The following is a 22,987-nucleotide window of genomic DNA, read 5'->3' as shown; positions in this document are numbered from 1 at the left end:
AACCTCCCAAGTACCCCCAGCCTCCTTGCCAGCCTGGCAGTCCGAAGAGCAGAAAAGGCCTTGGCTCTGGGAAAGCTCTACTCAGCAATTTGGGAGAAACTCTGAGGAAACTGTAACAAACAATTGTCAATATATTTCAGGGTGGGTATGAACAAATTCCTCTTAAATAAATAGAAATCCATCCTTTTCTGTGGAATTCCCTGTTTATAAGAAGACACAAATTTATAATTCGGTATATATTTAACTGATCCTGACATACACCATGCTGCAAGTCAGCAAATTTGGGAGAAATTCTGAGGAAACTTTAACAAACTGCCACGAACAAACTTCACTATGGGTGTAAAAAAAGCCCCTGAATAAGAAAAAGAAAACTTCCCTTTTCTGTGGAATTTCCTGTTTATAAGAAGAGGCAAATTTAGGACTGGGTATAGATTGCAGCGGCACTCCTGATGGTTCAAACAGACCTTTCTCCAGGCAGAAGACAGAAGGAACAGTTCATCTGCATGTTCTGAGACTCTGCTTCAAGGTAAGCTCTTGCTCCTTCCTCACCGTTGACTCCAATATTCAAAGTCTTTCCTGGGCATTGGAATAAATATATATAGAGATAAAGCCTAGGCTGGAGCTGCAGAGGTCCAAGCAGCATTGAGAGCTTATGCATGCACGGAATTTTCAGGTGAGCCGGCTTGAGTTGCTTTGCCAAATCATTCCTTCTGTCCTTGGCCTCCTGACCACAAAATTAACATCAAACTGTGTTGCGGATGCTCTCGTGCTGCTACCGCTGGCCAGCCCTGGTACCACTGCAACACCTAGGTTCTTGCAGCCCAAAGAGCAGAGCCAAAGCTAAGGCGTAGGGAAAGAAGAGATGGGATTCTCTGAGGTGAACCAACAGAGCTTTATTCCTGCAGCCAGGGCCGTGCCTCGAGAGAGACCCCGAAGCACCTGTGTGCATCAACTTTTAAAGGGGGGAGGATCTCAAAGGAGGGTAGAGCAAATGACCAATAGGGAAAAATCAGGGAGTGGCTCAAAGGGTGACAGTCATAATGAATAACGAATGGGGTAAAACTGGGAGGGGGACCGCTGCACCCTGACCAATCACCTGAAGCCTCTCCTGGAACTTTCCAAATCCAGACTCTGGGTGAGGCCCCAGAGTGACTGGCAGGAGCAGATGGTAATATAATTAATGATTGACAGCTGTGAAGTAAACAACTTAGGGAAGAACCAAGGGGAAGAACACGAGGGGGGTACAAGGAATGAACCATATAACAATTGAACTTAATAAAACATGCCATACAAACAATTAGGACCCATCCACACACCGCCACAAAACTGTTCAATAAGAAGTAAGCAGGGAATTTTCGAGTGCCAAAACTCCACCCAGGACCTTGCAAAAAACCTCTAGAAAACCGAAAGTGTGGTCTGAACTCTAATTCCTGTTTGGGAAATCTAACAATTGTCTCTTCCTGGAGATTATATAAACCCAGACAGTCTGAGACTGCAGCACAGGCAACTGAGAGTCCTCTGCCACTTTGGGGCTGTGAGCAGAATCCTGTGCTTCTCTTTGTCACGGTAGGTGGTTTCTATATATCCATTTAGTCAGATATTTAGTTAGCTAGATAAATTTGAATTTCATTGAGTGGGTGATGCTTAAATAATTTTCAGACACTTCTCTGCTTGATTTGGGGCAGCTGTGGGAATGCTCTGCCCACTACTGTAAAAAAGTCCCTATTTGTGGTTCATATTCTCAGTTTCCAGCCCATTGGTCAGCACCTTCCTGATCCAGGGCTGAACAAGAGAAAAAGAACCAAATCTCTTGGGTCAGAGCAGGGCTGTGTGCAGCTCAACATCCTGAATCCAATGGAAATGGAGAGATGAGGGTCAGGGAGAAGGATTAGAAAGGAGCAAATGTGCAAGGTGACTTGTCAAGCCTTCAGCAGTCCTCAGCTCAGAGCCTTCCCAGCCAGAGGTGGGCTTTGTGCTTTAGAGGCTGTGGCAGCTTTCTCTGCCAGGAGCCCTTGGAACTGCCTGTCCTAGCTGCCTTAATCCAAATGCTGATGATATTAAATCATTGCACTGAGTGTCTGGCAGTGTAAATGGAAGCATCCCTGCTACCCCAAACCTGTGCTGCCTCTGAAAAGAGACAAAGCCCCTTGCTTGGCTGCCAGCACCCCAGGGAGCTTTTCAGCAGTTTTCTCATCAAGGAATGATCTTACTGACTGCTGGAAATCACATCAGCACAGAGAAAAGAGGACATGTGGCTGTGCAAGAAATAGAAATTCCTGCACTGGTGCCTTTGACTGTGCAAGAAATTTGGTCATCAAAGCTTGAGATGGGCATCAGCAGGAATCCCAAATAACCTCAGGAAGAGCTGCCCCTCAGTGCTTGCATTGCAGCAGCCCCTGTGCTGATAAGATAGAGGTGTTATCCCTCATGCTTGCTGCTGCCATCTGCTTGGTCCCTTCATTTTCTCTCTCCATGTGTCTGCAAGTTCAGAGTCTGGGGTTGGATATTGTGGAAATGCAAATTGAGCAGCAGGACCCCCATTGCCCAATGTCAGCTGAGAGGCAGGACCCCAAGTAGATCATTTGGGGGTCAATATTGGGTCAGAATGGAAATGCTGCATGTCTGTGTGTCCCTGGATGGGGCCAGAGATGTGTAGGAAGTTCAGCCTTGCTGTTCTTTCCCTGCCCAATGGCCCATGAGCTTAAAGGCCAGCTCAGCATTGCAGGGGGCTGAGCAGAGTCCCTGCCCAGCTGCAGGTGTCTGCTGTGGGAAGGTGCTCAGAGCAGGAGGGAGGTGGGCAAAGGTGCCCTTGTCCCAGGGCTGTGCCTCAGTTGCAAGCTGACATTGCTGGGAGAGCTGATTACACTCGTGGTGGGTTTGGCTCCTTCCTCCTACAGGCTGACTTCTCCCACTGCTGCCTCCTCTGGACACCTAAACCCTGGTTTATGTTTCACCCTTACTGCCCTCATGATTTTTCCATATCCTGGAACACAGAAATGTCTCCTTTTCTGGTATCTCATGATCCTCTCCTCTGCCAGCTCTGTCCCCCTGCACATAAAGGCTCCAGGCCATGACCAGCTCTCTCCAAGCTGAATGTCCCTCTGCATTTGCCTTCCAGGGGAGCAAGAGCCCTTCCCTGAAATCCTGCCACCATGCTGGGGCTGCTGCTGCTGCTGCAGGTGTTGTCCAGCTGCCTCTGGCTGGGACACGGTGAGGTGGTGCCATCCTTTGCAAGTTGTCCTCAGTTTTTCTATGGGGGAACCTTCCCAAATGATGTCCTGAAGCCACAGAACGCAGCCTATATCTGTCAGCGCTACAGCAACTCCTATCACTATGCTACACTGTATGACAGAGCCAGGAGAATTCCAGTGTACTCTGCTTACAAATACAAGCCTGGACCTGCCCCGAGACCTCATACATGGTGGTTTGTTGAGCCTCAGGTGAGTGTCTCTCTCACAGCACATCACCCTCCAGCCACTCAGACATGAGCTGCAGCAGTTAAATTACCACTTCTATTCCCTACCACCCCACTACACACACAAATAGATCCACTGGATGGGAATTTTCTCCTTGAACTTCTAACACCTGCACCACATGGTTCCTCTGATGCATCTGAGCCATCAGCAGGAGAATGAGATGAATCATATCCCAAAGGTGCCCAGTTTCCTGCCTTGACCTGACAGGAACAGCAAATCTGATTACTTGGCATGACCTGACAAAGACAAATGATTCCCCTCCCTGTGCCCTGCTCTGGTTGGTGGGCAAGTGATGGGGAAAAGGCATCCAAGAGAGGCCACACTTGAGGGACCAAGAGTCCTGCTGAGATCTGATCCCCACTTTGCTCTGAGCTGTTTTGTCATCCCTGACAGAGCTTATCTGCTCCCAGTGAAGAGTCCAAGAGGCTTTGTGAGTGGTGTGAGAGAAGTGAGGAGAAACTCAGAATGGGATGAGATGGCCCAGGGACAAAGCCTCAGGGGAAAAGGCACTGGAGATGTGAGGGTCAGGTTAACAGTGGAGGGCCTTGTGGAGTGACAGTTCAGGCAGTGAAGAGTGAGGAGCATCAGTGTCAGTCCAGTGAGAAGGGTGTGATCTCCATCCATGGGCAGTGACCCCTGAGCACCTTTGGCTCAGGCTTGGTCCAGAAGGGTCCAGCAGACAGAGAGAACTCCACAAGCTGTAGAGCCCTCACCAATGTCTTTGAGGCAAACTTCAGTAGAACAGGCCAGGCCAATTGCAGAAGAGAAAAGAGATATTTCCTGTCATTGCTCTGGACAGAGTAGCAGGGCGGCATTTGGGGGAAGGCGAGCCAGAGAAGGAAGCCACGTGCCCTATTCCTGAGGAAGGCTAAAAATGTTTCCGTAATATGAAAAAAATGAAGTTGAAGGTATGAAAAAAATAATAATTTCATCTTATTACACATAGGAACTGAAACAACTACTCTGGTCTTGCTCTACTGGTGCCTCCAGATAAGGGAGGGTTAAAACTTCTCTCTTTTTGTACAATCATAGAATGGTTTGTATTGGAATGAACCATAAGGACCATCTCAATCCAGCTCCCCTTCATGGGCCAGGCCACTCTGCGCCAGACCAGTATCCTCCAAGCCTTATCCAACCTGGCATTTTCCTCCTGGACCCTGGACCCAGGCCACCCAAAAATTCTTTCGTCTTGTTAACTTTCTGCAGAGGTCTTCTTGGATAATTCAATTCTCCCAGGACACTTTTGAGGTTACAGGCCTGTCTCAGAGGCTGATCATTTGTAACTCCTTTTCAGTGATGCTGCAGAAGATGCTTCGTGGCCCAGATCAGCTCTGAGACACATTCTTAGCACTGCTGTAACAGATTCCATTTACATTAAGATCTTTTTGCTTCCTGAGCAAAAATGTCCATCCTTGAACAAACTGCAGCCCTCCCAGGGAAATATCAGCTCCAGAACTGATTTCCTGACAAATCTCCCTGTGTATGGGGTCAGAGGGGGCAACCTCTTGTTGCCAGTTCCAGACCTGAGATACACTTGTAGCATCAACACAAAAGACACACAAAATCTTAGAATCACAGAATCATAGCATGGAATGAGGGGATCTGGGGAGAAGCCGGCACATATTTGGGGTATGGAGATAGGCGGAAAGGGAAGCAGATTTGGCAGGGGAGGTTTCTCACCAAAGTCACCTTTCAATCCAAGGAGTGGAAAATGCTCCTTGTCTCAGGCATCCATCCATGCTCCCAGCACAGGCTGCAGGCTGGATCACAAAGGTCTCAAGTCAAAATGAGAGCAGTCAGATTCTGAGCTGCTTTCTCTTTAAAGCTCTTGCATTAATGCAGGAGGGGCATGTGTATGTTTTCTCTCAGATTCGTAAATTTTCATACCCTGAGATGACAAAGAATGTAATTTTGACCCTCAGAGACTTGTGCTCCAGGGAAATCTTCTCCATTACTCCCATTCCGCATTCTAACACCTCTTTCTCTTTCCCTATCCAGCTGATAAATAAAAATAGTCTTAAAGATATGGAAAGAGAGTCGGTCCTCATAGATCAACACAAGTTCACCTTAGACCAAATCAAAGTGAGCCAGGCTGTCCTTGATGACTACAACAAAAGGACTGATTTGGACCGTGGCCATTTGAGCCCCAATGGCCATCAGGAGAGTAGAGAGAGCAAGACAGCCACATTCACCCTCACCAACATAGTGCCTCAAAACAGCAGTCTCAACAAGGGCCAGTGGAATATCTATGAGGCCAAAATGATGCCCAAAATGAGCAAGGGCTGTACAACCACCTACGTCATCACGGGTGCCGTGCCTGGGAACAGCTACATCTCTGATAACAGGGTTAATGTACCCAGCCACATCTGGTCAGCTGCCTGCTGTGTGGTGGACACACAGCCCAAGAAGGCTTGGGGGGTGATTGCTGAGAATGACAAGAATCAGGTGGAGAACCTCAGCCTGGGGGATCTGGAGGCCAGGTTGTCCAGGCTATACAGGGGGAGAACTGTTACTCTGTTCAACAATGCTTGTCCTCGGAAATAACACTGACAGCCTTGATGGAAAAGGCTCAGGAGCTGTTGCCACATGTCAAAGAATCACAGAATAAGTTGGTTTTGATGGGACTTTAAAGAATTAAAGATATCTCGTTCTGACCTGCCTGCCATGGGCAGGGACACCTTCCACTACACCAGCTTGTTCCAAGCCCTCCTCAGCCTGGCCTTGAATGCTTCCAGGGATGGGACAGTCAAAACATTTCTGGGTAACTTTTTCTCATACCACAGCCTGCTGATAGTAATTTCCTTCTTTAGAATATCCATCTAACCCTGTCCTCTTTCAGTGTGAAACCATTCCCTCTTGTCCTGTCACTCCACAGCCTTGTCCAAAGACCCTCTCCAGCCCTCTTAGACATCCTTTAGGTACTGCCCTCTCAGGAGTCTTCTCCAGGCTCAACATCCCCAGCTCTCTCACCCTCTCTCCACAGCACACATGCTCCAGCCCTCACAGCACCTTCATGGCCTCCTCTGGACTCCACCCCAACACCTTTGTATCCTGCTTGTGCTGGGGGCCCCAGAGCTGGAGGCAGCACTGCAGCTGGGGTCTCAGCAGAGCACAGGAGAGGGGCACAAATGTCCTGTGCAGCATCTGTGCTGCTTCCTTCTCTGGTGTGTTTCCAGCTCTGGCCCTCAGGGCACCTCCTCCTCTGCTCAAAGGCACAAAGATGTGGGCACAGCCTCCAGCTGCTTTGCTTGGCTGCCCCCCTCAGGAGAGAGCTCTTACGGACGAGTCCTCTCCTCCTTAGCTGTTGCTGACAGTGTCCAGCTGACTTGTCCCTCACCTCCTTAGGAAGGCTGTGGGACCATGGGGCCTCACACTGCCCAGAGATCTTGTCTGGAGATCTCCATGTCTGCAGATACCCAAAGCACAACAATACATGATTGTGGACAGCCTGCTCTAGCTGATCCTGCCTGAGCCTGGAGTATAGACTAGATGATCTTGAGAGGTCCCTCCAAAACACAACAATTCAGTGATTCTGTGATCCTGGGACATGCTTTTCTTTGCTTGCTTTTCAAACTGAACCTTGGCAGCAGCACCTGATGTATCAGACAGGCAGCTTTGGCATCAGATATATAGAAAGCTTAGAGCAGCCAAAGCTAAATTCCTGGGATGCACTCCTTGGATCCTTTCATACTCTGCTCTGCTTCTGAAGCTTTTCTGCAGATTTATGGGAAACTGATTTGGGCAAATGGATTCAATGGTTGTAAAAGATCAATGTGTGCCAAAACATTTATTTTGCTATAGCTTCCAATAAAAGTTATTTGCTGCAGTGATGAATTGCAGTGTTCTGACTTATATTCTATACTCAGAAGTGGGTTTTGTCCTGGGAATGGGCATGAACAAAGTGGGCCAGGGTGCCAACAGCTCACACAAGTTGTGTCACTTCCAGAGCTGCCAGCTCGGGACTGGTCTCGTCAGCTCAGGAGCTGTTGTTCATCATCATCCTGGGTCTCATTGCTCAGCCAGGACCAACCTGTTTGGGGGCTGCACTCAAGCACACAGCATGTCCATCTTCACAGTCATCAGGGGCTGGATCTTCCAAACATGGTGGAAGCTTCTAGGACCTTCTCACAGAAACCACATCTGTGCCCCCCCCGCCCCGCTACCAAAACCCAGGCTGTGCAAAACCTACACACCAACCCCAGCAGTGCCACCTCTATTGACTTCCCATGCTCTTCCCAGCACCTTGACCCCTGGCAGGAATCACAAATACCCTGCCATCCACAGCCAGCTTGTGAAATACATGGGCAGCCCAAGAGAGAAAAGAAACTCCATGGATTCTACCTGATTTCAGATATGAGGAGTGTTGCTTTCCATCACTTCTAATCAGTGCTGGGTGACTGGGGAGGTGCCAGAGGCCTGGAGTTTGGCCATTGTCACACCCATGCACAAGAAGGGCTGCAAGGAGAATCTGGGCAACTCCAGGTGTGTCCACCTGACCCGGCTTCCCAGAAGGGTTATGGAGCAGATTGTCCTGAGTGGGATCACGCGGCACATCCAGGATAACCAAGGCATCAGTCCCAGCCAGCAGGGCTTTAGCAAAGGCACATCCTGCCCAGCAAACCTGATCTCCTTGGATCACCAGATGAATGGCCCAGGGGATGAGGGGGGAGGCTGTGCAAGTGTCTGCCTGCACATCAAGAAAGCCTTTGGCACAGTCTCCCATGGCATTCTCCTGGAAAAGCCCTCAGCCCATGGCTTGCAGAGGTGCTCTCTTGGCTGGGTCAGGAACCGTCTGGATGTGCAGGCCCAGAGAGTGTTGGTGAACGGGGCCACATCCAGCTGGTGTCCGGCCACAAGCGGTGTCCCCCAGGGATCAGTGTCACATCTGTTCCTGTTTAATGTCTTTACTGATGATCTGGATGAGGGCAACCAGTGAACCCTCAATAAGATCATGAATGATACCAGGTTGTGTGGGAGACTCAGCTTGCTGGAAGGCAGGTTTGGGAAATGGTTTTGTAGAAAATTCTCAAAGTCTGACAAAAGGCTTACATTAGCCTTGTGCATAGTCTTGTGCAAGTGTATGCAAACTTTGAGATAAAGTATGCTGACTTAGGAAGGCCATGCAATAGGACAGACATTGCAGAGAGAGAGAAATTGAACTAGAAACAACTTTCAAATGACGGCCTTGCAAATAGACTAGATATTTTTGTGAAATACAACTACGAAAGATGGCTTGTAGCAATACCCACATGGAGTATTTTAATAGACAATCATCTTAGAAGCATAAGCAGAATACTATGGCAAAAGCTAATAGGCAAAAAAATACATAAAATGTATTGTATTTAGGAAAGAGTTTGGCTTCTGATTTTGGTGGCATGAATTGTAACATCTGCACTGTCTCATGTTTCTCATGACATTCAAAATGGAATAAAAGTCTTTAAACGCCTCTCAGGAACCCCCGTCTCTGGGTCAGAAAAAGTGTTTTTCAGCCGGCAAAAAGGCTCTGCAGAGGCATCTGGACAGGCTGGATCCATGGGCCAAGGAGAGATCTGTGCAGCCAGTGCAGAGAAAGGCCATGAAGCTGGGGAAGGCCCTGGAGGGTAAGGCCTGTGAGGAGCAGCTGAGGCAGCTGGATGTAAAGATGCAGGCAGAGAACAGGACTGAGAGTTCTGCTCAGCTCATCCCAGGAGTGCACACGTTGGCATTGGGAGGCCGTAAGCCTTGGCAGGCAGTGGGGCTGTAGCTGATTGTACCCTGAGGAGGGAAGCAGAAGATAAGGATACGCTGATTATGCTTGGTTTATGTAAGCCCATACATGCTTGTAGGGGTCTGTCCTTGCCTATACTTAAGCAATGCTACTGAGAAACATAAGGCATGGTTGCTACAGCTCCTATTTCTTAATCGAGCGGCTATTTCTTAGTAACAGATGAAAAGGTCTACTGAATCCTTGTGATCAATAAACCGACTTCTTGCATCTAAGCAATCAATCCTGTTTCTCAGGTTGCCATTAACTGGAGTCCTTTAGCCCAGAAGAGGGACTCGGAGGGATTATTTCTCTCTCCAGCTCCCTGAAAAGGGGCTGTAGCCAGCTGGTGGTCAGCATTCTCTCCCAGGCAAGCAGCGAGACCATGAGAGGACAAGGCCTCAACCTGGACTGCAGGTGATTCTTGGAGAGGACATCAGGAGGAATTTCTTCACAGAAAGGGAGATTCAACATGGGAATGGACTACCTGAGGAGGTGGTGGAATCCCAGTCCCTGGACACTGGATGTGGCACTCAGTGCCACGGTCCACCAGGCGATGATCAGTCCAAGGTTGGATTCCATGATCTCAGAGGCCTTTCCCAAGAGAAATGATTCTGTGCTTCTCACAACAGCCCAGCTTGCAGCTGAGCAGAGGGCTGCCCCAGTTCCAGAGGCATGCAGGCAGGCCCCTTTCATGTGGGATTGCCTCTGTTTTCTGCTGAGCCTGGTGTGAATGGGGAATAGGGATGCAGCCCTTTGCTGAGCCCAGAGCTGGCCCATATCCACGGTGGGGTGGGAAGCACGTCTGTTCCCTGGGAAGATGCAGCTGCACTGGGATGGGAGGGCAATTTTGCGGTTTTCTCTGTGTCTCTGTTGGCATGTACCCCACACCGCCAGCAGGGGCTTCCCAATAGGGAAAGGTTTAAGACTCACCTCTTACTTTTCTTCTAACGTAAAGGATCCAGAAATGTCTTTGCTGTCCTGACAGAAATTGGCTGAGTGCCAGCACAGAGGCACTGATTGAGCTTGGAAAGTGTAACTCAACGCCTGTTGCTGATTTCATGGGGCCACGGGACAAATGGCCCACTTAGACATTTGAGTGCTAAAGAGAAAGAACAAAGAAGCTGAATCCATTTTTGGGGTGTGGTAGCAAGTGCATGGGAACTGTTCCTATACTGTGCTTGGCTTTGTTCTTTGTGTTTCTATTATTTTCTTTCCCTTTTTAAACCTTTTTGACTTTTCAAAACATATTCGTATATGCCGTCTCCATAACTGATTTAAGCTATTTCTCTGCAAGGCCGGGACCTTCAGAGGTATTGGGAATCCCAATATCTGTCCATCTTTGGGAAGAGCTCTGGGCTCCAGCGTGTCACAGGGATTTTAGACAGCAAGGAAAAATCATTTTTGTCAGCAGCCGTGGCAAGATACTGTGACCTAAGGACACTTCACTGCAAAGTGGCTTGGATCATGCAACTTGCTCAGTCTTTTACCAGTAACACCAAGAGTTCACATTCTAAGGACTGAACATGTTGCCATGTGCTGTCCCAAAAGAGAATGAAAGAGGAGAATCAAGACAATGGCATCTTCTGTCCTCTGCTTGATATAGCAGCTGGGCAAAGGTGCTTTGGTCCATTCAGGAGCCAAGCCTTCCTGTTAGGCAACTTCCATAAAATTAGATTAGATTACACCTGTGATTTCTGAGGAACTGTTTATCTGTTGTGTATCTGGGTGGGTTTCTGTTCCACTTCCTGCATGGAGGTTCTCACTTGCTCCCCCTGGGCAAAATGACCCTTCCTGTTGGCACTTAGGTGAGGAAGTGTTCAGGAACGCTGCTGAAAAGGCATTTCAGGTGTGCCACAGATATGAAGACACAGCAGATATCGTTCTGAACAACCTGCTCTAGCTGATCCTGCTTGAGCCTGGAGTACAGGTGAGAAGATCTTGAAAAGTCCCTAAAAATTCCAACAATTCTGTGATCCTGGGACATGGTTTTCTTTGCTTGCTTTTCAAACCGAACCTTGACAGCAGCACCTGATGTATCAGACAGGCAGCTTTGGCATCAGATATATAGAAAGCTTAGAGCAGCCAAAGCTAAATTCCTGGGATGCACTCCTTGGATCCCTTCGTTCTCTGCTCTGCTTCTGAAGCTTTTCTGCAGATTTATGGGAAACTGATTTGGGCAAATGGCTTCAATGGTTGTAAAAAATCAATGTGTGCCACATCATTGGGTTTGCAAGAGCTTCCAATAAAAGTTTTTTGCTGTAGTGCTGGATGTGTGCAGGGGATTGTCATCTATAAACCACAAGTTGCTTCTCACTGAAATTTCTACCCCCACCAGGAATGTCACTGTGCCCAGAACACCTTTGCTGGACATTGGAGGACATTGGGAGTCCAAATGTAACCTGACGATGCCATAACATCCACATAAGTGTCGGCATCAGACACCAGTTATTCTCCTGGGAGAGGCCATGACCAAAGTGGGCCAGGGTTCCAACAGCTCACACAAGTTGTGTCAATTCCAGAGGAGCCAGCTTGGGACTGGACCTGTCAGCTCAGGAGCTGTTGTTCATCATCCTGCTGGGTCTCATTGCTCAGCCAGGACCAACCTGTTTGGGGGCTGCACTCAAACAAAGGTTCTGGTGGAGGTGCAGAGTGAGGCAGCCCCATGCAGGTGTCTCCAGCTGTGCTGGGCTCCCAGCTCTGACCCCAGCCAGCAGAGCTCCAGGCCTGCCTCAGCTGCACAGAGAGATGCAGCCTGGGCCACTGCAGCTGCCCTGAGGTTTGGAGAGCCCCAGTGGGGCTGGCTGATGTGCTGCAGCATCGTGGGCAACCCCCAGCCCCAGCTGGGCCAGCTCCCTGAAAAGGGGCTGTAGCCAGCTGGGGGTCAGCATCCTCTCCCAGGAAAACAGTGAGACCATGAGAGGACAAGGCCTCAACCTGCATCAGGAGAGACTCTCCTGGGACATCAAGGAGGAATTTCTTCACAGAAAGGGAGATTCAACATGGGAATGGACTACCTGAGGATGTGGTGGAATCCCAATCCCTGGAGACCGGATGTGGCAATCAGTGCCATGGTCCACCAGGCGGTGATCAGTCCAAGGTTGGATTCCATGATCTCAGAGGCCTTTCCCAAGAGAAATGATTCTGTGCTTCTCACAGCAGCCCAGCTTGCAGCTGAGCAGAGGGCTGCCCCAGCTCCACGGGCATGCAGGCAGGCCCCTTTCATGTGGGATTGCCTCTGTTTTCTGCTGAGCCTGGTGTGAATGGGGAATAGGGATGCAGCCCTTTGCTGAGCCCAGAGCTGGCCCATATCCACGGTGGGGTGGGAAGCACGTCTGTTCCCTGGGAAGATGCAGCTGCACTGGGATGGGAGGGCAATTTTGCGGTTTTCTCTGTGTCTCTGTTGGCATGTACCCCACACCGCCAGCAGGGGCTTCCCAATAGGGAAAGGTTTAAGACTCACCTCTTACTTTTCTTCTAAGGTAAAGGATCCAGAAATGTCTTTGCTGTCCTGACAGAAATTGGCTGAGTGCCAGCACAGAGGCACTGATTGAGCTTGGAAAGTGTAACTCAACGCCTGTTGCTGATTTCATGGGGCCAAGGGACAAATGGCCCACTTAGACATTTGAGTGCTAAAGAGAAAGAACAAAGAAGCTGAATCCATTTTTGGGGTGTGGTAGCAAGTGCATGGGAACTGTCCCTATACTGTGCTTGGCTTTGTTCTTTGTGTTTCTATTATTTTCTTTCCCTTTTTAAACCTTTTTGACTTTTCAAAACATATTCGTATATGCCGTCTCCATAACTGATTTAAGCTATTTCTCTGCAAGGCCGGGACCTTCAGAGGTATTGGGAATCCCAATATCTGTCCATCTTTGGGAAGAGCTCTGGGCTCCAGCGTGTCACAGGGATTTTAGACAGCAAGGAAAAATCATTTTTGTCAGCAGCCGTGGCAAGATACTGTGACCTAAGGACACTTCACTGCAAAGTGGCTTGGATCATGCAACTTGCTCAGTCTTTTACCAGTAACACCAAGAGTTCACATTCTAAGGACTGAACATGTTGCCAATGTGCTGTCCCAAAAGAGAATGAAAGAGGAGAATCAAGACAATGGCATCTTCTGTCCTCTGCTTGATATAGCAGCTGGGCAAAGGTGCTTTGGTCCATTCAGGAGCCAAGCCTTCCTGTTAGGCAACTTCCATAAAATTAGATTAGATTACACCTGTGATTTCTGAGGAACTGTTTATCTGTTGTGTATCTGGGTGGGTTTCTGTTCCACTTCCTGCATGGAGGTTCTCACTTGCTCCCCCTGGGCAAAATGACCCTTCCTGTTGGCACTTAGGTGAGGAAGTGTTCAGGAACGCTGCTGAAAAGGCATTTCAGGTGTGCCACAGATATGAAGACACAGCAGATATCGTTCTGAACAACCTGCTCTAGCTGATCCTGCTTGAGCCTGGAGTACAGGTGAGAAGATCTTGAAAAGTCCCTAAAAATTCCAACAATTCTGTGATCCTGGGACATGGTTTTCTTTGCTTGCTTTTCAAACCGAACCTTGACAGCAGCACCTGATGTATCAGACAGGCAGCTTTGGCATCAGATATATAGAAAGCTTAGAGCAGCCAAAGCTAAATTCCTGGGATGCACTCCTTGGTTCCCTTCGTTCTCTGGCATCTTCTGTCCTCTGCCTGAGAGAGCAGCTGGGCAAAGGTGCTTTGGTCCATTTGGGAGCCAAGCCTTCCTGTTAGGCAACTTCCATAAAATTAGATTAGATTACACCTGTGATTTCTGAGGAACTGTTTATCTGTTGTGTATCTGGGTGGGTTTCTGTTCCACTTCCTGCATGGAGGTTCTCACTTGCTCACCCTGGGCAAAATGCCCCTTGCTGCTGGCAGTCAGGTGAGGAGGTGTTCAGGAATGCTGCTGACCAAGTGCTTCATGTGTGCCAGACAACCTGAAGACACGGCAGAGAACATTTTGGACAACCTCCTCTAGCTGACCCTGCTTGATCCTGGAATCTGGACTAGAAGAGCTTCAGAAGTCCCTCCAAAACACAACAATTCAGTGATTCTGTGATCCTGGGACGTGCTTTTCTTTGCTTGCTTTTGAATCTGCACTTTGAAAGCAGCAGGCCAGAGAGCCAACAGCTCACACAAGGTATCCCCAATTGCTCCAGCAACGAGACTTGCATTTTTGATGTCCTCACTCTTCATCCTTTGGGGGTGAGGTCCGGTACAACCAAGAGTTCAGTGGGTTCTGTGTATTCAGGATTACGCGGGACTGCCCCACTTTTCCCTTCTGATGGGTTTTACACTGGGTCGTGCAGCACTGCGGAGTTGAAGGAGACTTTGAGAGACTTTGATGGTTTATGAGGCCTTCTAATGATGTGACCACTGTTGGGCCCTTCTTTGTTATGTCTCTTGGCCTCATCAGAAAGGAGGAATTTGCTGAACGTCCTCCATCAGATTTGTTTCTTCTTGGCCTTCTCCCTATCCTGGCTAAACTTCACTTTGTTTAAGTCATCAATCCCACGTTAACAAAGACAAAATGAACCACAGGACTCAACCAGTTTTTTCAAACAAAATTTGGTCTAACACACTCTTCTGGATACTTCAGGTTGTAACAACCAACTCATCATTCTATTATTCCTGGACTTCTGGAAATGGCAGAAAATGTATCCAGTTTAGTTTTGAGTGAATGAATGATTATTGAATGAGAGAATACTTTGGACTGGAAAGGATCTTAATGACCAGCTAGTTCCATGCCCTTCCATGGGCAAGGACACCTTCCACTATCCACACTGCATACAGCCGCTTCCTCACTCCCCTGCCACTTGGATCAGGGAGAAAATTGGAGGGGTAAAAGCTGGAAAAGTCATGAGTGGAAATAAAAACAGTTTAACAGGGAAAGCAAAAGCTGTGCACACAAGCAAAGCACAACAAGGAATCCTTTCACCATTTCCCATGGACAGAAAGGTGTTCAGCCACCTCTGGGAAAGTAGGGCCCCGTCCCACCTAACAGTTGCCTGGGATGACAAAACCCACCTCTCCAAATGTCTCCTCATTCTGCTTTCTTCCCTTCACTTTATATGATCATCATGATGTCATATGGTCTGCAATATCCCTCTGGTCACTTGTACGGGCTGTGTCTCCTCCCAACCTCCCAAGTACCACCAGCCTCCTTGCCAGCCTGGCAGTCCAAAGACCAGAAAAGGCCTTGGCTCTTAGAATACTCTGCTCATCAATAACAAAAACATCTCTGTATTACCAACTCTGTGTTTAGCACTACACCAAACAAAGACCCACACCTGCCACTCTCAAGAAAATTAACTCTGAACCCAGCACACCTATCATGTCCTTGTCCAAAGTCTCTCTCCCCAGCTCTCCTGTAGACACCTCAAGTACTGCCAGGTGCTCTGGGCCCAGAGCCTTCTCCTTCCCAGGCTGCTGCCATGAGGCTGTTACAAAGCCATGGCAATCAGGCAAGGGAATATTTGTAGCCTGGCCATAGGAAGGATGTAATGGGAGGCTGCAGAAGAGCAGCCTGTGAATATCTGAGTGTCCTCAGAGACAGGCCAGTCCATGTAATGTCACCAGAGCTGTTCTGTTGGGAACAGAAACATGTGTAGGTGCTGGAGCAGCAGCAGCTGGTGGTGGTGGGATTGATGGAATGATCAAGGTAGTCCCCAGCCCTTGTTAACTGATCCTGACATACCATGCTGCAAGTTGGCAAATCTGGGAGAAATCCTGAGGAAACTATAGCTAAGTACTGTCAATACATTTCAGAGCAGGCATGAACAAACTGCCCTGAATAAATACTGAAAACTTCTCTTTTCTGTGTAATTCCTGTTTATAAGAGGAGACAAATTTATGACAGGATATATACTTAACTGATTCTGATATATGATGCAGCAAGTCAGCAAATTTGGGAGAAATTCTGAGAAAACTATGACAAACAACGGTCAACCCATTCCAAGATGGATGTGAAGAAAGCCTCAGAGACAGGCCAGTCCATGTAATGTCACCAGAGCTGTTCTGTTGGGAACAGAAACACGTGTAGGTGCTGGAGCAGGAGCAGCTGCTGGTGGTGGGATTGATGGAATGATCAAGGAAATCTCCAGGCCCTGTTAACTGATCCTGACATATTATTAGGCAAGTCAGCAAATTTGGGAGAAATTCTGAGGAAATTATAAGAAACAACTGTCAATATATTTCAGAGTGGGTATGAAGAAATTCCTCTTTAAAAAATAGAAATCCTCCCTTTACTGTGGAATTCCCAGTTTATAAGAAGTGGAAAATTTATGACTGGATATATATCGCAGTGACACTCCTGAGGGTTCAAAGAGTCCTTTCTCCAGGCAGAAGACAGAAGGAATGTTTCAGCTGCCAGTTCTGAGACCCTGCTACAAGGTAAGCTCTTGCTCCTTCCTCACCATTGATTCCAATATTCAAAGTTTTTCCTGAGCTTTGGAATCAATATATATAGACAAAGCCTAGGCTGGAGTTGCTGACCACCAAGGTGCAATCAGAGCTTATGCACACTCTGAATTTTGCAGCACTTTAGTATTTTCTATTTTTCAGAAAGGTAAGGTCAGAAGGAATGACATAGGAAAGGAAGTCAAGACAGGTCATCTGAAAATTAACATCAAACTCTTTAAAAAGAAGGAAGCAGGAAATTGCTGAGTACCAAAACTCAACCCTTGACCTTGAAAAAAACCTCTGGAAAAACAGAGGTGCGGTCGGAATTCCTGGGAAAATTCATTCTAATTTCTGCTTGGGACACCAGCAAGTGTCCCTTTCTGGAGAGTATATAAACCCAGACAGTCTGAGACTGCAGCACAGGCGTCTGAGACTGCAGCAGAGGCATCTGAGAGTCCTCGGACCCTTTGGGATTGCGAGCAGGATCCTGTGCTTCTCTTTGTCACGGTAGGTGGTTTCCTATATATCTATTAAGTTAGATATCAAGTTAGCTTGATAAATTTTGATGTCATGGAGTGGGTGATGCAGAAGGACTTTTCAGACACTTCTCTGCTTGATTTGGGGCAGCTGTGGGAATGCTCTGCCCACTACTGTAAAAAAGTCCCTACTTGTGGTTCACATTCTCAGTTTCCAGCACATTGGTCAGCACCTTCCTGATCCAAGGCTGAACAAGAGAAAAAGAACCACATCTCTTGGGTCAGAGCAGGGCTGTGTGCAGCTCAACATCCTGAATCCAATGGAAATGGAGAAATGAGGGTCAGGGAGAAGGATTAGAAAGGAGCAAATGTGCAGGGTGACTTGTCAAGCCTTCAGCAGTCCTCAGCTCAGAGCCTTCCCAGCCAGAGGTGGGCTTTGTGCTTTAGAGGCTGTGGCAGCTTTCTCTGCCAGGAACCCTTGGAACTGCCTGTCCTAGCTGCCTTATTCCAAATGCTGATGATATTAAATCATTGCACTGAGTGTCTGGCAGTGCAAATGGAAGCATCCCTGCTACCCCAAACCTGTGCTGCCTCTGAAAGGAGACAAAGCCCCTTGTTGGCTGCCAGCACCCCAGGGAGCTTTTCAGCAGTTTTCTCATCAAGGAATGATCTTACTGACTGATGAAAATCATGTCAGCACAGAGAAAGACAAAAGAGGACAGGTGGCTGTGTAAGGAATAGAAACTCCTGCACTGGTGCCTTTGACTGTGCAGGAAATTCGGTCATCAAAGCTGAAGATCGGCATCAGCAGGAATCCCAAATAACCTCAGGAAGAGGTGCCCCTCAGTGCAGCAGCCCCTGTGCTGATAAGAGAGAGGTGTTATCCCTCATGCTTGCTGCTGCCATCTGCTTGGCCCCTTCATTCCTCTCTCCCTGTGTCTGCAAGTTCAGAGTCTGGGGTTGGATATTGTGGAAATGCAGAGTGAGCAGCAGGACCTCCATTGCCCAATGTCAGCTGAGAGGCAGGACCCCAAGAGGATCATTTGGGATTCAATATTGGGTCAGAGTGGAAGAGCTGCATGTCTGTGTGAACCTGGATGGGGCCAGAGACGTGTAGGAAGTGCAGCCTTGCTGTTCTTTCTCTGCCCAATGGCCTATGAGCTTAAAGGCCAGCTCAGCATTGCAGGGGGCTGAGCAGAGTCCCTGCCCAGCTGCAGGTGTCTGCTGTGGAAGGTGCTCAGAGCAGGAGGGAGGTGGGCAAAGGTGCCCTTGTCCCAGGGCTGTGTCTCGGTTGCAATCTGACATTGCTGGGAGAGCTGATTACACTCCTGGTGGGTTTGGCTCATTCCTCCTACAGGCTGACTTCTCCCACTGCTGCATCCTCTGGACACCTAAACCCTGGTTTATGTTTCACCCTTCCTGCCCTCATGATTTTTCCATATCCTAGAAGACAGAAATGTCTCCTTTCATGGTCTCTCATGATCCCCTCCTCTGCCAGCTCTGTCCCCCTGCACAAAAAAGCTCCAGGCCATGACCAGCTCTCTCCAAGCTGAGTGTCCCTCTGCATTTGCCTTCCAGGGGAGCAAGAGCCCTTCCCTGAAATCCTGCCACCATGCTGGGACTGCTGCTGCTGCAGGTGTTGTCCAGCTGCCTCTGGCTGGGACACAGTGAGGTGGTGCCATCCTTTTCAAGTTGTCCTCAGTTCTTCTATGGGGGAACCTTCCCAAATGATGTCCTGAAGCCAAACAACCCAGCCTGGATCTGCCAGGTCTACAGCAATTCCTATCACTTTGCCACCCTGTATGACAAAGACAAGAGAATTCCAGTGTACTCTGCTTACAAATACCAGCCTGGACCTGGCAACAGATATAACTCGTGGTTTGTTGAGCCTCAGGTGAGTGTCTCTCTCACAGCACATCACCCTCCAGCCACTCAGACATGAGCTGCAGCAGTTAAATTACCACTTCTATTCCATTCCACCCCACTACACACACACTCAAATAGACCTTCTGGATGGAAATTTTCTCAGTGAACTTCAAACACCTGCACCACATGGTTCCTCTGATGCATCTGAGCCATCAGCAGGAGAATGAGATGAATCATATCCCAAAGGTGCCCAGTTTCCTGCCTTGACCTGACAGGAACAGCAAATCAGATTACTTGGCATGACATGACAAAGTCAAATGATTCCCCTCCCTGTGCCCTGCTCTGGTGGGTGGGCAAGTGATGGGGAAAAGGCATCAAAGAGAGGCTGCACTTGAGGGACCAAGAGTTCTGCTGGGATCTGATCCCCACTTTGCTCTGAGCTGTTTTGTCATCCCTGACAGAGCTTATCTGCTCCCAGTGAAGAGTCCAACAGCTTTGTGAGTGGTGTGAGAGAAGTGAGGAGAAACTGAGAATGGGATGAGATGGCCCAGGGACAAAGCCTCAGGGGAAAAGGCACTGGAGATGTGAGGGTCAGGTTAAATCTGGAGGGCCTTGTGGGGTGACATTTCAGTCAGAGAAAAGTGAGGAGCATCAGTGTCAGTCCAGTCAGAAGGGTGTGATCTCCATCCATGGGCAGTGAACCCTGAGCACCTTTAGCTCCGGCATGGTCCAGAAGGATCCAGCAGACAGGCAGAACTCCACAAGCCATAAAGCCCTGACAGATGTCCTTCAGACCTTTGGTAAGACAGGCCAGGCCAATGAAGGAACAGAAGAGCAGCAAATTCAGGAACTTTCTATGGGCCAAGTAGGAGAAGAGTTTTGGGTAAAAATGTGGAAGATCATTATGTCCAGTTCCAGAGGAAGTCTAAAGATGATTCCCAAAAATGACCAACAAGGTGTTGAAATTATGAAAAAAAAAAATTATTCACACTTGTTACTCTCATGAACATAAGCAACTAATCTGGTCTTGCACCACTACAGCCTCTACATTAGGGTAGGATAAAAACTGCAAATCATAGAATGGATTGTGTTTGAAGAAACTTTAAAGACCATCTCAATACAATTCTCCTGCATGGACCAGGCCACTTGCCAGCAAACCAGCATGCTCCAAAGCCATCACTAGCCTTATCCTTTGAAGTGTTGCTGCAGAAGATGCTCCCTGGCCAAGAGCAGCTCTGAGACATATTATTAGCACTGCTGTAATAGATTCCATTTACATTGAGATCTTTTTGCTTCCTGAGCAAAAATGTTCATCCTTGAATGAAATGTAGCCCTCCCAGGGAAACCTCAGCTCCAAGACTAAATTCCTGACACATCTCCCTGTGTATGGGGTCAGAGGAGACAACCTCTGGTGTTCCAGAACTGAGAGATACACTTGTAGCAACAACACAAAAGAATCACAGAATCACAGAATCACAGTGTGGCATGAAGGGAAAGCCCTGGGCGGATTTGGGCTGTGGAGACAGCAGGAAAGAGAAGCAGGTTTGGCAGGGGAGGTATCTCACCAAAATCACCTTTCAATCCAAGGAGTGGACAATGCTCCTTGTCTCAGGCATCCATCCATGCTCCCAGCACAGGCTGCAGGCTGAATCACAAAGGTCACAAGTCAAAATGAGAGCACTCAGATTCTGAGCTGCTTTCTCTTTAAAGCTCTTGCATTCATGCAGGAGGGGCATGTGTATGATTTCTCTCAGATTCATACATTTTCTTCCACTGAGATGACATAAATGGAATTTTGGCCCTTAGAAATATCTGCTCCAGGCTAACCTGTTTCATTACAAACATCCTCAGTACTGACACTTTTTCCTCTTTTTACCCTGTCAAGCTGATCAATCGAAGATATTCCAAGGATATGGATACAGAGAACTCCCTTGAAAGGAAATACAAGATCACTCCACAGGAAATTGGCCAGAATCAGGCTATCAACCAAGAGTACACAAATCTCAATGGTTTGAACCGTGGTCACTTGAGCCCCAGTGGCCACCAAAGTGGCAACAACGGCAAGTGGTCTACCTTCACCCTCACCAACATAGTGCCCCAGCACACAAGTCTCAACGCTGGTAAGTGGAATGACTACGAGACCAAAACAATGCCCGAAATGAGCGAGGGTTGTAACACCACCTACGTCATCACGGGTGCCGTGCCTGGGAACAGCTACATCTCTGATAACAGGGTTAATGTACCCAGCCACATCTGGTCAGCTGCCTGCTGCTTGGTGGGCACACAGCCTGACAGGGCTTGGGGAGTGATTGCTGAGAATGACAAGAATCAGGTGGAGAACCTCAGCCTGGGGGATCTGGAGGCCAGGTTGTCCAGGCTGTACCGGGGGAGAACTGTTACTCTGTTCAACAATGCTTGTCCACGGCAAAGAACCTCACGTCCTTGATGGAAAATGCTCAGGAGCTGTTGCCACATGTCAAAGAATCACAGAATAAGTTGGTTTTGATGGGACTTTAAAGAATTAAAGATCATCTCATTCTGACCTGCCTGCCATGGGCAGGGACACCTTCCACTACACCAGCTTGTTCCAAGCCCTCCTCAGCCTGGCCTTGAATGCTTCCAGGGATGGGACAGTCAAAACATCTCTGGGTAACTTTTGCTCATACCACAGGCAGCTCATGGTAATTTCCTTCTTTAGAATATCCATCTAACCCTGTCCTCTCTCCGTGTGAAACCATTCCCTCTTGTCCTGTCACTCCACAGCCTTGTCCAAAGACCCTCTCCAGCCCTCTTAGACATCCTTTAGGTACTGCCCTCTCAGGAGTCTTCTCCAGGCTCAACATCCCCAGCTCTCTCACCCTCTCTCCACAGCACACATGCTCCAGCCCTCACAGCACCTTCATGGCCTCCTCTGGACTCCACCCCAACACCTTTGTATCCTGCTTGTGCTGGGGGCCCCAGAGCTGGAGGCAGCACTGCAGCTGGGGTCTCAGCAGAGCACAGGAGAGGGGCACAAATGTCCTGTGCAGCATCTGTGCTGCTTCCTTCTCTGGTGTGTTTCCAGCTCTGGCCCTCAGGGCACCTCCTCCTCTGCTCAAAGGCACAAAGATGTGGGCACAGCCTCCAGCTGCTTTGCTTGGCTGCCCCTCTCAGGAGAGAGCTCTTAGGGACGAGTCCTCTCCTCATTAGCTGTCCCTGAGAGTGTGCAGCTGACTTGTCCCTCACCTCCTTAGGAAGGCTGTGGGACCAGGGGGCCTCACACTGCCCAGAGATCTTGTCTGGAGATCTCCATGTCTGCAGATACCCAAAGCCCAACAATACATGATTGTGGGCAACCTGCTCTAGCTGATCCTGCCTGAGCCTGGAGTATAGACTAGAAGATCTTGAGAGATCCCTCCAAAACACAACAACTCAGTGATTCTGTGATCCTGGGACATGCTTTTCTTTGCTTGCTTTTCAAACTGCCTCTTGGCAGCAGTACCTGATGTATCAGACAGGCAGCTTTGGCATCAGATATATAGAAAGCTTTGATCAGCCAAAGCTAAATACCTGGGATGCACTCCTTGGATCCCTTCATTCTCTGCTCTGCTTCTGAAGCTTTTCTGCAGATTTATGGGAAACTGATTTGGGCAAATGTATTCAATGGTTGTAAAAGATCAATGTGTGCCAAAACATTTATTTTGCTATAGCTTCCAATAAAAGTTATTTGCTGCAGTGCTGGATTGCAGTGTCATGACTTATATTCTATATTCAGAAGTGGATTTTGTCCTGGGAATGGGCATGAACAAAGTGGGCCAGTGTGCCAACAGCTCATTCAAGCTGTGTCACTTCCAGAGATGCCAGCTCGGGACTGGTCTTGTCAGCTCAGGAGCTGTTGTTCATCATCCTGCTCGTTCTCATTGCTCAGCCAGGACCAACCTGTTTGGGGGCTGCACTCAAACAAAGGTTCTGGTGGAGGTGCAGAGTGAGGCAGCCCCATGCAGGTGTCTCCAGCTGTGCTGGGCTCCCAGCTCT

At 48.5% G+C, this 22,987-nt stretch overlaps 1 protein-coding gene and 1 long non-coding RNA gene across 2 annotated transcripts; both read left to right on the top strand.

Annotated features, from left to right (window-relative positions):
- The first annotated feature begins 1,293 nt into the window (after window positions 1–1,293).
- LOC310908546 (endonuclease domain-containing 1 protein-like) lies at window positions 1,294–11,178 on the top strand. The gene is made up of 3 exons (XM_083859691.1): window positions 1,294–1,566; window positions 3,119–3,440; window positions 5,475–11,178. Exons 2-3 carry the CDS (start codon window positions 3,153–3,155, stop codon window positions 6,018–6,020), a joined length of 834 nt encoding a protein of 277 aa, XP_083715817.1. The 5' UTR covers window positions 1,294–1,566; window positions 3,119–3,152; the 3' UTR covers window positions 6,021–11,178.
- A 2,392-nt stretch (window positions 11,179–13,570) lies between these two features.
- LOC310908547 lies at window positions 13,571–22,687 on the top strand. The gene is made up of 2 exons (XR_014589876.1): window positions 13,571–13,680; window positions 22,346–22,687. It is a non-coding gene; the product is annotated as an uncharacterized lncRNA (long non-coding RNA).
- Window positions 22,688–22,987: the final 300 nt, after the last annotated feature.

The sequence above is a fragment of the Zosterops lateralis genome (genome assembly GCF_965231275.1).
Source record: "Zosterops lateralis genome assembly, chromosome: 4".
NCBI lineage: Eukaryota > Metazoa > Chordata > Aves > Passeriformes > Zosteropidae > Zosterops > Zosterops lateralis.
Note: the sequence above shows the minus strand (reverse complement) of the source record. Positions and strands in the feature narration are given on the sequence as shown.